Here is a 16,669-nt window from a genome sequence, read left to right on the forward strand (position 1 = left end):
GCATGCTTCTCACTGATGGTAACAATTGTCTCATTGCAAACAATTTAACTTTGACAAAGTCAAGGACAGAGTCAACGACAGCTGGCTGTGGACCCCCTTAAGTCGTAATGATCAAAGGAAGCGAGGCCGTAGGAACCTCAGTTTCATTTAGACTGTCAAGGTCTATTAAGGGATCATCATCCATATGGTTCCAGATCAAAGGCAAAGCTTTTATTTTAGGATTAGTGGCCTACCTAAACACATAGTATTTATGTTTGGTTTAAGACACTGTCTTATGTGTCCAAACTTTTTTATACTACTGTACTGATCAATGATGAGACAATGTTACATATAAGATAGTAAAGCTTTAATAACTTAACACATTTTTGTCAGGTCCTATTTAAAAAGTTAAATATCACATTCACAGAAATAGTGACTTTTAAGTCCACCAAGAGTTGTGAGTCAAATGTGTTGTGTATTTTGGGCTATTCCTTAATCCGTAGTGAGATACACCTGATGGACTGTGGGTAACTTTAGCTTCCGTTGTTGGTGTTAGCCATGCTGCTGTAAAGACATGCTGTTGGGCTAATAAACGGTTTATATTCCGTCGTAGACTGGGTTATCATTGTTATAACTAGTAACATGAAAAAGTGAAGAATATGACAAAGTGGTGACCCTATAACTGACATTTAAAACAAATTAATACCAAGAAAAGACATTTGTTAACACACACATAAAACCACATATGTTAACCTCACAGTCAGGGGATCACCAATGTAAGTAGGGCTCATCCTTTGGGAACCATGAATGTCTGTACAAACTTGCATGGTAATCTGTCAGATAGTTGTTATTGTGATATTTCAGTCTGTGACCAAAGTGGTGGATCAACCGACACTGCCATCTCTAGAGTCACGGTAACATGACTACAGCAATTTGTTTGTGTGTAATTTTGATCTTAAATAAGTTCTCCTACAGGTTATCATGTTGCATACTTCAGAAATACAGAAGACCATGCCACTGCTGTTTATTTTTTTTATTACAACTGAATTTTTCCATCGCTGTTCCAAAAAAGCATTTTACATTCCAAAGGCGATCCAGACACTGACTCGAGTTGCTGAATTTGTCCTGAGATTATAAATGTGGGTTTCACGTCCAACCACAACCATACGTTTGTTTGCCAGCATAATATTTAGAAAGCACAACCTTCTGAGAAAAAATGCACAAATCTAATTATATAATATAATTATCACATTTATAAACACATTATCAAAGGAGAACTGGAGAGTTGCCACACCATAACCAAGGGGGCAGTGAGACCTCCGAGGGCTGTCTGACTGCGGGTTCTGAGAGCGCAGAAGACAATGGAGGCCAAGTAAACCACTGCCTGGGTTTAAACCAGAGGAAGAGTCAGTGTCAGGCTACAAGAGCACAGGAATATCGAGAAGGATGGGAAAAGGGGGAAGGAAGGAAAAAAATTCCCCCCAAGGGAAAGAATTCTTAACCATATTTCAAATCAGCAACTCAACCACTGATGTTTTTAGCCTGACATCTTGTTGTCTAGAGATGGTCTATAAATCCCAGACATTCACAAATCACAACACTGACAGTATTTCTTATAAGCATGACATTTTTGGATATTAATGACTGAATGAACAAATTGCATTTTCAACAACAGCCTGATATTTGTGCTTAAACTGCAGCCGTCCCATTTATCTCGAGCACAGAATTGCATTTTATTTTTTTAGAGTAAGATTCTTTCTGTTAGAATGCTACACTGAACACAGACATCTTCCCTAAGGGTGGTACTGTGTGTACAGTACACCTAATGTAACTTGATACCAATCTATTCATTTTATTACCATGACAAGGTTATCAAATTACACCATTTAAACCAATGTATATACTGTACCTTTTGCACAAATTGGCATACAGTACCTAATATCATGACATGCTAGTAAAATACAAAGTGGTCTTTCAGATATGGTGGTTTATATTATTATATAACCACACATGGTTTGAATGGGAATTTATGAGATTAACTGTAAGTGCATAACTAGTTTGAGTGTGTCTTTTGGCAATTTGTTTCCCCCCGGCTGTCTGTGAATATACAGATTTAAAGTCGCTGTATGATGTAATTTTTGGCTTTCAAAGAGATTTGACACATTGAAGAGAAGTACATCCCATCGGCTTTACCATTAACCATCCTTTAATGTCCTACATTCACACTATAAACCCCATAAGAATTGTTCATAGGAGGAAGAAGGAAATTATTAATTTGGAAACAAAATGGTCAAAAAACCAAGGGCCCAGGAGGATAATAAAAAGACATTTGCACGTCTGAGAGCGTCTACCCTTCCTTTTAATCTCTTCCCTTCCCCCGTGTAGATTCACTTGTGTCCCCACCAACCGAGGGCCTTTCCGTGTCTGTGTCCAAGACAAACACATAAAGAACATGAGCTGTGGAGGAGTGAGACCCCATGCCAAGCAGGTGGAGAGAAGTTCAGCCCGAGCACAGCTTGAGGCTCTCTTTAGCAGCCAGGGGTCTGGACCCTGGAAGAGGCCCTCAATACTGAAGGCTGTTGGTGGTGAAGATCCTGCATGATCAAAGCTATGCATAAAGCAGCTGGGTAAAAATCTTACATAGAGCTGTGCAACGCTGTACTCTTGGGTAAAGCAACACCAAACTCAAGATTCAAGACATTTTAGGAAACTCTTGCCAAGAGTTACTTGTGAAGATTGATACTGTACAACTTTTGTGACTGTACGCTAAATATGAAGATACAGCCAGCAGGTGGTTAGTTTAGCTTAGCTCGCCTACTGTCTCGCATATCCAGACCTATGTCCACAATTCGTTTTAGAGCTGTGCCAGCCATCATAATTCCACACTAAGGGGAAAAAACGCTCTGGTTTGTTTGTATTTCTTTAACCAATCACAATTGTCTTGGGTGGTGCTAGGCCCAAGATGCAGCGACGGAGCCCTTGCAAAAAAGTGTCGGGAGGGAACTTGTTTTGTTGGAACATTTTCACGTGGGGAGGCAAGCCCTTGCATGACAATGGATAAAGCCCCGCAAAAGAAAATGCAACATAAAACCATATGCCCTATGCCGACAATGTGGTACAACTTTTACTGATTAAACATAAGTTGATCAATGGTGGCCAAGAGGTAAAGCCTGCCTATACTTAAGCTCCAAAGTGGCTCACTGGACTCGTTAAAACCATAGACAATTTGATAGCTGTATGTGGCTCTTGCAGAATGTTATTAAACCAATATCACAGAAGCTCACGTGAAGTGGAACGGACGACAGGCCATGCTTGGAATATGAAACCTTTTCCTTAACCGGTGAGCAAACATACAAGAACGTCCCTGTTAGACAGCAAATGCTCATAGCCTATGCATATGCAACATATGCCTTCTAAATCTTTACAACCATTCACTGAAAGAACCAAGCAGGCCTCTAAATCTTCGTCAAAACTTGCCATTTTCAGCGTGTAGGTTGCTAGCTCAGAGATTGTTGTTTTGTCGACGGGGATTTTGAAAACAGTAACACACAGATAGTGGAAGGGAAGAAGAATTCCATCTGAAATAGACGGCCAGTTGCAGGATTATACGCACAGACTACATCCTGTGAGTCAGACTATAGCTAAACTAAGCAGACTGGAGACAGGGGGAAACAGCTACGTTACGCTAAGTGTAAAAATGACACATTAGGTTTTACAAGCTGGGGCTGCCGTCATGCTATATCACCTTTGTTATTCCAATATCAGCTCTGTTATTCCAAATTTGGGCTGTTTATGTAATATTCAAATGATTCCATCATTTATATTGCCTAAATTACTCTAGCTGTTTTTTGCTGTTATGAATTTGAAACAAGTAAAACCTGTTAAAAGCAGGGCATATCCTGTGAAATTACTTGAGTTGATTGTATCAGTGTACTATTGGATTTTATTTAGATGTTACTACTATGGTAGTTACACCTCTGTAGTTCTTTTCACCATGTGGGAAATATTGTTGCAGTCAGAAACTCCTGATTTCTCTGACTTGGAATTACAACTAGGAGGTAGAGGTGCTAGACCTGAACAGTTTTTCTGACTCTGTTGCTCGTGATTTCTGTCTAATCGACATGAAGGCGGCATACTGTATGTGCTGGGCTGTTTCTTGGCTGGGCGCAGTAACTTCCCGGAGTCTCCATATCAACATGTCATTTTTACATTTTGGTTTTTGTACCGCTTCAACCAACAATATATAACGTGTTAATTAGTGAGCGCTGAAGGTGCTGGTAGGCCAATTTTGTTATGTTTGAACAGAACCAGGCGATCTGTTTCCCCCAGCTTCCAGTCTTTACGCTAGCTACGCTAACTGTGGTATCGGATTTCTCCCCTAACTTTGGGCAAAACTATTCCATTAAAGATAACTATTTTCTTTCAGCAGGCAGCTGCAATTTAAAAATCCCTGAGTTACCCATGATTTATTTAAAGAAGGAAATCTCTACACTGAGTCACAATGTATAATTTTGTAGGTTTATTCAATAAATTGGCACGTGGCTGTATTTACAAATTTCCACTCCATAGCTTGTGTTTAGAAACACAACAGCTTGTGGGCTGCTAAAGCTTTGCCGCTCAGATCCATCAACCTTGCACTAATTTGGAAGCAGACCTTCAAGTATGAGCCAGGGCCAGACGAGAAAGAGTGAGACGGAGTGAGAGAGAGAATACGAAGATACATAGCTATGGAGCACGCTAAGACAAACCAGCAGCTCTCGGGCTGGCAGCTAAAACAGGATTACAAAGTACAGCCAAGTAAATCACACTGGCTAAGGAGCAGGATAAGCCCCTGGATAAACCGTGCAGACAGAAGACCTCCCTCTCCGTAATACACAGCCTCCTTGCTACGCAGCCATGGAAAACTGTGGCCTACCCATTTCATATACAAAGAGTGAAATACATATAGTGTCTTTATGCATGTACCGTAGCTATGGAAATCCTCAAAAATAGAATCATTCCGATCGAAGCCTCACCTGAGCATGTGGGCTGCACTGAAGACCACGTCAAACTCCCCGCTGTCAAGGCGCGCGGCTTTCTCTGCCATCTCCGCCGCTTCCAGCAGCCGTGACTCTTCCAACAAAAACTGACCTGGCGGGACAGGAGAGAACAGCGCTGCTGTTAGACCGCTGAGCGATCCTCACAGAGGCAAAGAGGGATACACAGTGTGCAAGTGTTGCCTTTGGCCCTGGTAGAGGGACAGCCAGGTCTGCCCCTGAAATAATATGCTGAAACACTAGATATGAGCGCAACATACCATCACTCTTTGGCCATCTCTCAGACCCATTTGTTCAGACTAGCCGACGTTGATAAATCTGTTTCTTTAGGATGAAAATGTTTCTCGCTGAAGGTTTGTGTCTTATTACGAGTGTGGCTGTGTTTGCAGTCAAACACATAAGATGGGATCGCAGAAGCTTGACAAGGCTGTGAACTGAGGGGTGGACCCCTTGGTAAGAGCCAGGTTCAGAGAGGAATTATTACCCCGCTGACTTTGGTTACTGTACCAGGATGCTAAACCACTATGTGAACCTAAGCATATTTTCCTTAATAACTGTGGATGAAACTGAAGCTGTGAATACAGGCCTGAGGTCAGAGACAGATGTAAAGTGAGACTTCAGACCATGACTGAGTGTAAAATAGTTTCATTTTAAAAACACTTTTGCAGTTATGGAGGGTTTATGATATATCAAAGCACATCTATGAGTAATAAAGGAAAGACAGCCCCTGTATCAGTAAATGCCAGTGTCCTGCTATATATTGTTTTGAAATATTTTTTACAAAGCTGTGCATACAGACTTTGATACGCTCCACCTTAAATCATTTTCAATCATTTCTATTTATATCCTGTTCTTTGCCTCTGCCATGCCATTCTTTCCTCTTGTAGATCAATAGAGTTCATCTTATTTTAAACAGAGTACTTAACCTCTGCCAGATGACAACTTAGACATACAGTCCTTCAAGAAAACGTAAAAAGCCACCATTAACCTGGTGTATTGATCGCTTTAAATGTCACATACAAGCTTGTGGAATGATAGCGAGCTGACACATCAGTTCATCCCAAAATGCTGTTTCAGGCAGACGCGGTTTTAAAGGCTTTGAAAGAAAGGAAGTAATTAACTTGACAGCTTATTCAAACTCAATCTTACTATGACAGTAATTAAATCTAAGAGGTAACGCTGCCATGTGTGAGTCACACAGACATAATGCAAGACAAGAGAGACGTCAAAATTGTCACGTTCCGCATTTCCAGGAAATCAAAGAGGACAATCAGAGGGAATCATCCTGTCTTGTTGCGATCCTCCCCCAACCACGTACAGACTGACACCCTGGCTGATTAGGGGAAGAGATGGCAAAAGGGTCAGCCAACACTGTTGGAACAACCTACTAGGGTGTACAAGTTCCTGCCTTTGTGCACACAAGTGCACCATGTAAAATTGACAAATATAATAAATGAGGATGTAAGAATAAAGGCAGGATATGTCAAATTAAAAGGAAAAAAAAAATATCAATGCTTACCATAATGCATGTAGCAGTTGCCTTTTGCGGGATCAAGTTGGATGGCCTTCAGGAAGTACCTCTCCGCTTCTGTTTTCTGCCCCTGAGAGAGATGGAATAAACACAGTGTCATTATTGTTTCAACTGCTCCTCAAAACTACTCATTATAAAAACAACGCACTCAGCTCAACGACCAAAATACCTTTGTGTATACCCAATGTCCTTCTCCAAACCGCAGACCTACTTTAACAATAAATCTTAATAAATAGACATGAAACACATGGACCGCGAGTGTTATTCGTTCAAGCTCATGTGTCGTTCTGTCAAAGTACACACTGTCATGCTTGGCACAGCGGACCAGGCAGGGCAAAAAGCTCATTCATTACACACTTTTATCTGTGCAAATAACACTTCCAGAGTTTAACCGCAGCTTGCCGGTGTGTGTGGCCTGACTGCTATGAAACAAGACAGAGAGCAGTGGATGGAAATGGAGCGGGAGGGTGGAAAGGAAAGAAGAAGAAACAGTGAGTGTGATTAGGGCTGCTCGATTATGAAAAAAAATTATAATCACAATTACTTTGGTCAATATTGAAATCACGATTATTTAACACGATTTGTAATTGACTTTTTGAAAGATGTTGCATTTATTGAAGTTAAAAAAAAAACTGTGAAACAGTTCAATCAACAGTATTGTGACAGTTGGAATGTGACTATTTCAACTGTGAAATTTCACTAAACACTTTTTTTCCCCCATTCAGATCATAAGACAAAAAAACGAGTTGGAATATTTAATAGTTTTTCTCAATTACATTGTTTTTGTGATCGTTAGGAGCTGAAATCGAAATCACGTTCAAAATTCGATTAATTGCACAGCCCTAAGTGTGATCAAATATACAGTATATATATATATATATATATATATATATATATATATATATATATATATATAGGGATTTTTAGGGTTACATAAGAAGTGCATGGCACACACACACACACACACACACACACACACACTGAGTTTTTTTTTTCTGTGTACAGTGTTGCTCCAGCCTTCAGACAGATGAAAGAACCCATTCTGGGTGGGTGAGCATAGCACCCTGTGGACCTCCAAAACTCCCTCAGGTCCTTTAGACTGTGACACGTAACCAATCACAGCTCAGACAGAACAGAGCAGCTGGCCAATACTCATGCCAGCTGGGACTTTGACACATCCCCTGCTCTCAGTTGGGCACCAGATGCCATCTGATCAACAATTAACAATGCACACTCATCCATAAAGGCTGATGTTTTAGCATTAAAGGACAAATCCGGCGCAAAATTAACCTAGGGGTTAATAACATGTGTACCGAGTTCAACCGTTCTCTGGGATTGGTTTTCATGCTAATCAAATGTGACCAGTTTTATCGCAAACCGCTAATTACCTTATAATGCTAGTCGTCGAGGCACGGGTAAAGTAAAAAGAAATCGCTATTTCTATACCACTAACAAGGCTCAAAATAGCACCACACTTCCACGGTAGCATAATGAGGGTCCATACATGTAAACCGAAGCATTGAGAACTTTGTAAGAGTACAGACAGTTTATTAAAAAGATAGTTTATAACTACAGTACCGTTCACGTATACAGGCGGGCACCATCTTGGGAAAACAGTCATGACCAGTCAAACGACGAACACCGTGCAACGTGAGCTGAACTGTCACTTGAAATCTCCCATGGTCCGTGGTTTCCCAATGGGTCGATAGGAATTACGTTTGTGAAATGTAATTACATGGAAATGCATGAATTATATCTGTTTATTAAAATATATGGGTGACTAACTACGCCGTTCGTCGTTCGACTGATCATGAACTGTTTTCCCAAGATGGCGCCCGCCTGTATAAGTATATATAAGCTATCTTTTTAATAAAATGTCTGACACTTACAAAGTTCTCAATGCTTCGGTTTACATGTAGGGACCCTATTATGCTGGAAGTGTGGTGCTATTTTGAGCCGTGTTAGTGGTATAGAAATAGCGATTTCTTTTTACTTTACCCGTGCCTCGACGACTAGCGTTATAAACTAATTAGCGGTTTGCACTAAAACTGGTAACATTCGATTAGCATGAAAACATATCCCAGAGAACGGTCGAACTCGGTACACGTGTTATTAACCACTAGGTTCATTTTGCGCCTGATTTGTCTTTTAAGAATGCAACCATTAGTGTGTGTTTTCGTTATAAGATAATACATTTGCATGAATAAAACATATATTGTTAATTTCAAGTTGAGCCAAGTCTATAAAGGCTTGAGGTAAAATAACAAAGCATCAGAAAAGATGAAGGCGGATTGCATAAAGATTGCATAAGCCAGGAAAAATAATGTATATACAGCAAATTGCTTCAACTAGTCAAATAGAAGAATGGGCTCAAATCCAATCAGTGTAGCATAAATGACATATACTTAGTCAAGCATATACATTTTCAGTGAGCTGTAGATTCAATAAATACATAATTTTCTAATGTAAATATTTGAGTGGGCTTCCCCTTGATGCTGCGGAAAATCATGCCCGTGCTAAGTATATGTTTAATAGAGTTGATGGTATCCAAATAGCGATCACAGTTCCAGTCTGAAAAGCATCCTCTCTGTGTATTTTTATACTCGTATTCACAGATGTAGGAATGTATAAGTTTGAGGGCCAGCTGGTTTTATAATAACACAGGTCTACGTCTGTTTGTTAAACCTCAGAATTAAGCTTTCACACATTGGAATGAGTTGCAGTTGTGAGTGGATTCATATTATGACACATCTAAGTATATTAATGGATACCATGCCCAGAGCAAGATATATGGTAGTTAGGACCAGAAAAAAAAACTAACAAGTTGCTCCTTTCTCATTAATCGTCTTAAAATAAATGTTATTACAGTTCTTATTAATCCCCAGAGAGGCACTTTGTTACACTACTTGTTATATTACTTAGCTGTCGAACCTCACTAAACAGCCAACTGCTTTCTCTTTCATCTTCAAATTTCTGGATTATAACACATTTAGCTCACCTGTATGACTCTATGAATAATCACGAAACCCAACCAGCACTTCACACAACTGCGTAACGTTTACCCTTTTCCACATTTCCTGACATGACAACACTCACTCTTTTGTTGAATTGAAAGCACCTTGAGGCCACTAGCTTGGGATGGGGGGGGGGGGGCACAAAAATAATATAGGAAGTCAATAACAAAATGCCAACCACCCTTCAAAGCACACTTTCCATTAAATATATCCACTTCTCATTCTAGTCAGCTCATTGTGTGAATACAATATCCTCCCTTTTGTCACACACATGCTGAGCTTATTGGTGTGTTCCTCACTCCTCAAATCTCCTGATAGCAACAGATAAACTGCAGATGTAGCTTCGGCTCTATGGACATCTGGGTGATTATGAATGAAGCCTGCATCCTATTAGCTGACAAAATGACAAGTAGATGACTGAATCCAATATTGCAGGCATCAGGGCGGCTGTGTCCATCTCTGACCTGCGATGTGTAAAGAGAGCCCCAATCACATCCTGACCCCTGGGGTGTGAGCGGAGGTGTGCAGGGGTCAGCGCAGCGTGGGGGACGATACTGATCTGGGTTATTAACTCTCCCTCCCACCTGTTTTGTCTTTCCCTCATCCACAAATCACAGCAACTTGTTACTCTCTGCACCTCCACTATCAGCTCAGCTCCAGCGTCCTCCTCTCACCCTTCTCTGACCCTATATCAAGCCTCATCTCGCAGCCTCTCCCCCCCCCGCAGGGATCTGAACCTTGAAACTCCTGACAGTATCCGAAGCGTCTTCTTCACTCAGAGTGGTGCCACAAGGAGCGCAGGGGTATGGGATGAAAGACGCAGGGGCTGGTGGGAAGTTAAACTTCCTGGGCTGGTTGTGATCACACTTAAACACTGTTGTCATCAAGCACAGAGGCCATACAACAGGAAGAGAATACATTAAATGGTACCCTAGGACTGCACATTATATCGCTTTTTTATCGCCATGGCGATATCAACTTGCACAAGAAACATATTGCAAACGGCTGCGACTTATCGCGAATGACACTCAAGAGATTTTTGTGTTAGTTAAAGGAGAAAGTAAAAAAATACACAAATGTAACATTACACATAACATAAGACAAGATTTTGTTTTAGTGATGCTTTTTATATTATATTCAATGTTCAATTTGTTCAATAAAAGAATGTTGGAAATGATTACTTTTCATTTGTTTTAAATTCAACAAGCAATTTGTTGTCTTTGGGCAGAATACTGAAAGCAGCAGAAAGGCAGAACTGAGTACACTTTAATATCGGTTTATTTATCACAGGTAATATCGTTATCGCGATATTCAACTACGTTATCGCATATTGTATATTTTCGTCATGTCGTGCAGCCCTACGGTACCCTAACTTGAATTCTTCGGTACAAACTTTCCAACAAACTTCTTTTTTCCCATGATTTTCTCATGGATTAAGAGGTCCGAAGCTTTAACAAACAACTAAGTTCCCTCCTCTGGCAGCATTATTTGCAGTCACAGAATCACGGGGGCTCCTCTACCATCCATCATGGTCAGAGATCCACAGAGATTCATCCCTCAGGTTTAAACTCTACTTTCCTCCAAAATCAATAACACTTTCTTAAATAAAATGAGTTTCTCTTCACGGCCCACTGAATACTTCCCTGAGTCCACTTCACCAAATCACAACAATCTCCTCTAAAGAATTGTGTTGTTCCCGTTGACAGCGTTTGGTTTCAGATTCAGAGTTTTTGATGTCCAGTGGCTTTTGAACAGAGAGGAGTTCATGTCAGCTTAACAAGATAACTGCAGTGTCAGCTGAACTAGTCTTTAAGCTGACAATTGACAAAAATCAATCTAGTATGGTGCTGGAGCTCAATTTCATTTGGACACACAATGATCTACAACTGCAAGATAGACCGAGGATACACTGTGTAATGGCATTATTGAGAGAATTAACACGATTATCAGATTAAATGAACAGTTTGACATTTCACTTTGTTGACGAAAGCACTGTTCACAAACTGCTCCAAACAGCTCAATTATAGTCCAGCCTTTACTTCCGTGATGAACATGCGTCACTTTGTAACACAAGTTATAATGCTTGCCTAGCTGCTAGCATGGCACGCCCTCATACTCTGCAAGTGACTAGCTAGCTGTCAGTTGTGAACAGCATGTGCGACTCCCAACAAAGATGGTACAGAAGTGAGATGCGTCACTCTGTGGCTAAAACGGAGAGCTCAACACACAGGGTGAAAAGAGGAGCTGCAGCAATGTGCAGTACAACAAAAACATGGTGTTTTCTGAAAATTAAACCACATAAACCTATTCTGGTACAACATCTAAATACATTTATGAACCTGAAAATGAGCATAATATGAGCACTTTAGATACATCAACAGTGAAATTTCCCTTAATACTTTTCCCGTTGAACTTTTTGAACTCCCCTTCAGAACATAAGACGAAATAAAAGTTTACTTGTAAAATGTAATGGGTAATCAATTCAATTGAATTTTTTTTTGTGATCGTTGGAAGCCGAAATCGAAATCATGATCAAAATTCGATTAATTGCACAGCCCTAATTGATACCACGTTCATGTCTGTACAGTAAATATGAAGCTACCACCAGCAACATAGTAGCATATATTAGCATACAGGAAGGAAGAAGTAAGAAGAAGAAATGACAAACAATGCTAAGCTAAGCTAACTGTGTCCTGGCTCCATCTTCATTTACCCTACAGACAAAGCTATTCATCTTCTCATCCAACTCGAAGAAAGCCAACAAAGTTAAAATGTCTTTTCTAATCATATTCTCTTACATGCCAGAAGTTACTGAGTAAAAGTCTGGCAAAAAAACAACTGTAAAACCACAAAGTGTATGTTTTACACTTCAGTTTTTGTACACATTAAACCAATGAGATACAACGTCTTAATTGTTGAGCTTTACAGATGTTGATAGGCAATTTATGTCATGGACAGAGCTAAGCTAGAATATTAGAATATTTCCCCAAATTCTTTGTAAGGGTAAATGTAAACCTTTGTTAAAACTTGTTGGAAAAATTTTATTTTTTCCAGCAAGTTAGAGTAAATGACGTGCAAGTAAAATTCTTCCACAAGTACTGTATCAGCTGTAAAACATAAACTCATAATTTTGGAAAGACTATAAATGAAATGAAAAGAACTTGAAAAAGAATCTGCTTCCATTAGGGAAATGAAAATGGACAGGGCCAGGAAGACTCAAGCCTTTCTGTGGAGATCCAGATTCCAGCGCTCCAGGCTACAGAAACACATTGACGGCCTTTCATTAGGGATCAGACTGTGGGAGAGTGCGGTGTCAGCTGAAGAGAAGGCCTCCACCCTTCTTTTGACCTGCTGGGTAGCTCTTCTTCCGATTTGTTTGTCTGATTTCTACTCCGACAGTCTTTTTCAGCTCTAACTGCTCCTCTTTTTCAGCTCTACTCCAAATATAGTCTATATATATATTTTAGTGTGTATATTTCTTCTATTTATGATTGTATTGTTTTACTATTTATTTCTTGTCTTTTTAGATTTAGATTTATGTTTATTGGGTGAACTGCTGCTAAGAATTTCTTGCTCATTTTTGTGCAATGACAATAAATCTTCCGATTCTGATTCTGATATCGACAACGTTTCATTTACGGGATAGTTCCGGTGTCGCCGGATGTCTCTCACCTTCCGCTTTCTTTGTGTTGGCATTCTAAGCTCCGGTCGATTCGGGAAACATTCTCATCACACACTTAACAGCCTTTTTAATTCCAGAGCTCGCCTCCCTACGTGCACATGTTCCACCAAAACAAGTTCCTTCCCGAGGCTATTTTGCAGAGGCACCGTTGCTGCGTCTGGCACTTAACGCCGCACAAGACAATTGGGATTGGTTTAAAGAAATGCCAATAAACCACAGCACGTTTTTCTCCCATCCCAGAATGCTGTGTGGACTAGCCAGACCCTCTGCAGCGCTGTGGAGGAAAGTCTGGCAATACGAGACTACTCCAAATACGCCTATCTAGCTGTGATCTGTAACAGATGACTGTATGACCCGACCACATGACCACCTCCTCGTAAACTCTGCGACTCTGGAAACTGCTTAAGCATTTTCTTCATGGTATTGTAACACAGGTCAGGACCCTGAGAGGATCTTATCTCTGTCCTGGAAAATGCTGGGCAGATGTCGATTTCTTTCTGTCAGTGCTCAGAAATTTAAATTCTCTTCAACGTTGCAAACATGCCAAATGCCTGATATCTGTTTCGCTGTTGGTTCTAAGTTGCGATTACAGCTTTTTGAGCAACTTTTAAAGATCTAATCACAAGTTACATGGACTAAAAAAAGGGCAAGGTTTTTAATCAGGAAGTTCTATTCCCTTGACAGATAGGAGCATCTTGAGAAATACAACGTGACAACCCTCCTCTCGTTGTTCTCTCATGCTCAACCCATCCAATCTTGTCCCTCTCTCTAACCCACACACTATTGATTAACTGTAGACTTCAGAGGACATTACGACCATGAGTAGAGAGCTGGAGTGAAGTAATGAAAAGCCAGGGGAGTTGAAAGAGAGTGTAATAAAAAGGAAAGTTAAAAGAACTGAGCGAGTACATGTAGAGAATGAGAACTGGTTCAGGGAAACAAAAAGTTAGAAGATGTCAACGGTTCGATACAGTCGACTGGCAGATGATCTATGAATTCAACTTTAATTTGTAAAAGAAAATATGGGTTATTTCTTCCTTCAAAAGTAACATCTCTCTCGTCTTAAAGCTGTGGTAGGCAATTTATTGTTGGCGTCATTGGGCAAAGATTCCATAATAATCCCTTAGCATATTGTAATGCTAGTGGTCTGAGAGAAAACCAGACTTTTGCACCTCCTCTTGGTTTTAATGCTTTGGATAATCTAGCTGTGATGGAGAGACATCGGACAATTGCAGGTCATTTCAGAGAGAGAGAGAGAGAGAGAGAGAGAGAGAGAGCGAGAGAGAGTATTCGTATTGGCTGTTCTGCGCATGCATGTGGGTTGTTTTTTTCTACCCACTGCAGCTTTAAAAGGTCCCATGTTGTAAAAAGTATTTTTTAATAAAGGTCGAGGTGCATTATAAATACTGTGAAAGTAAAAAAAATTATCTATATATATATGTATTTTATATTGTATATTATATTTATATAACAAAACTATAGATAGCTAGAAAGTGCTGCTACAGTACCATTACAGTCATTCCCCGGCTGCAATGACGGCGCAGAGATGCTAAGCGTGCAAATGTGGAAGACCCACATTTACAGGAAACGCAGGAAACATGGCTTTTTCGAAAAAGGGGGGCTTAAAGACAGGCACTAAAAGGAAGTGTTTCAGACAGGGTCAATACAGGTATATTCACACAGACTGTATGAAAAAAAAAATGTGTTTTGAACATTAAAGCATGTAAACATTCTTCTTCATCGTTCTAGTAGAAACCCAAAACACAAGTATGAACCTGAAAATAAATAAAGGTAGAACAAGCGAGGATGACACAGAAACCGAAGTCTTACCGTCATAGCCAGGAGTTTGCCATAGGTAAGGTGTGCAGGAATGTGGTCCGGCTTGGCTCGCAGGGACTCTCGGTACCAGTGTTCAGCATCAGTCAGCTTGTTCAGTCTTATGTAGGCCTCTCCTGTGAAAGCAAAGTGAGGCTTGAGTCAGGGGTCGAGCTGTCAGAGGTTAAGACATCACACTTCTTTGCCATTGTTCAGCTGAGTGTTTCCGTGACAGAGTAGCAGTGAGACCAGACCTCAATCCAGAGGGGCACAAAATCCAGCATCACACCCCATGTTGTTTTTAAATGATATGTTTACTTGTATGATATCTGGCAATGGATTAAAACAATGCTAATGCTGTCCTTTGTTTTGGAGTACCACATTCATACTGCAGAAACAATTCATGATGTTGCTTTCACAACAGCAAACCAGTCAGTTACTAACACTTGTCATCACTGTCAGTGTTTTTATTTTTTTTCCTAAAATAGGAAGAGCTCAGTGTGTGGCTTAATAACTTCAGGAGAATATACAGAGTCTATAACACACTCTTTCTCACTCTCTCGCTCTCTCCCTGATCTGTCAGACATCATCTGATACCTCCCCCACCACCAGATTTGACCCTCTGCCTGCTCACACCTGAAAAAACAATACCTCTCTTTCACAGCCATCCAATAACACGTGTATTATTGAGAGAATTAGACAACATTGGCTGGTAATTGGAGACAACACAGTTAAAATCAACATTATAACATATTTAGGAAAAAGAAACTGAATGTATCCCAGTTGTTAACATTTCACTAGCACTGGAGTGGACACGTTGTTTAGACTAGAGTGGACTGACACTTTAATTCCGAGAGGATTAGGACTAATCACTTCCCTGATTGGAAACTGTGATAAGCAACAGGTGTCCCACGCCTAATCACAACTCTGGGACCTTTTTAATGATTTGAAAACACACTTTCTCATTTTGCTGCGAATGAGAACGCTGTGTAATAGTACCTCTTAACACATAAGCATGTAAAAGACATCAAATAGATCTCAAATGTAAGACTTGGCTTCCTTTTATTGTGAAAGAAACGAAAGCTCAAGGCTTAAAAACGCACCTCCCCCCCTCCAGAGTTTTAAAGCAATACATTAGAATATATTCTTAAGATGATATCCATCAGTACAGCCTTAAGTTTCAGATTTAAGAGTTGGAAATCCATGATATTGTAGCTACATAATCACAAATGTTCTTGTCAACGCTAACATCACATAGAGCAAAAGCATGGATCAAAGGATGTTGCACATTTGGAGATATTTTTAAAGATTCCCATATTCCTATGGCCAGTAATTCTTTTCTGTTCTAAAGCTCTTTAAGAATACCGAGATTCCAGAGATTTACCACCAACCATAATGGTGCACTGAACTACTTTAACAAATATATGTATAGGTCTGTAAAGACATAGTCTCGCTTTGCCAGACCTTCCTCCACAGCGCTGCGAAAGAGGGTCTGGATAGTCCACACAGCATTCCGGGATGGGAGAAAAACGTGCTCTGGTTTATTGGCATTTCTTTAAACCAATCAAAATCGCCTTGGGTGGCGCTAAGCGCTGCACGGAGCCCCGGTGCC

The 16,669-nt window shown here is 40.2% G+C and overlaps 1 protein-coding gene across 1 annotated transcript in view; it reads right to left on the bottom strand.

Annotated features, from left to right (window-relative positions):
• The window catches only part of tmtc2b (transmembrane O-mannosyltransferase targeting cadherins 2b), a 117,037-nt gene that overhangs the window by 11,129 nt on the left and 89,239 nt on the right, over positions 1–16,669 (bottom strand). Inside the window, exons 8-10 of the mRNA XM_031283099.2 lie at positions 15,073–15,194; positions 6,535–6,616; positions 4,995–5,109 (exon numbers count right to left, since the gene is read on the bottom strand). Coding sequence (XP_031138959.1) covers positions 4,995–5,109; positions 6,535–6,616; positions 15,073–15,194 — 319 coding nt within the window. The remainder of the gene's footprint in view (positions 1–4,994; positions 5,110–6,534; positions 6,617–15,072; positions 15,195–16,669) is intronic.

This window comes from Sander lucioperca, chromosome 7, assembly GCF_008315115.2.
Source record: "Sander lucioperca isolate FBNREF2018 chromosome 7, SLUC_FBN_1.2, whole genome shotgun sequence".
Lineage (NCBI taxonomy): Eukaryota > Metazoa > Chordata > Actinopteri > Perciformes > Percidae > Sander > Sander lucioperca.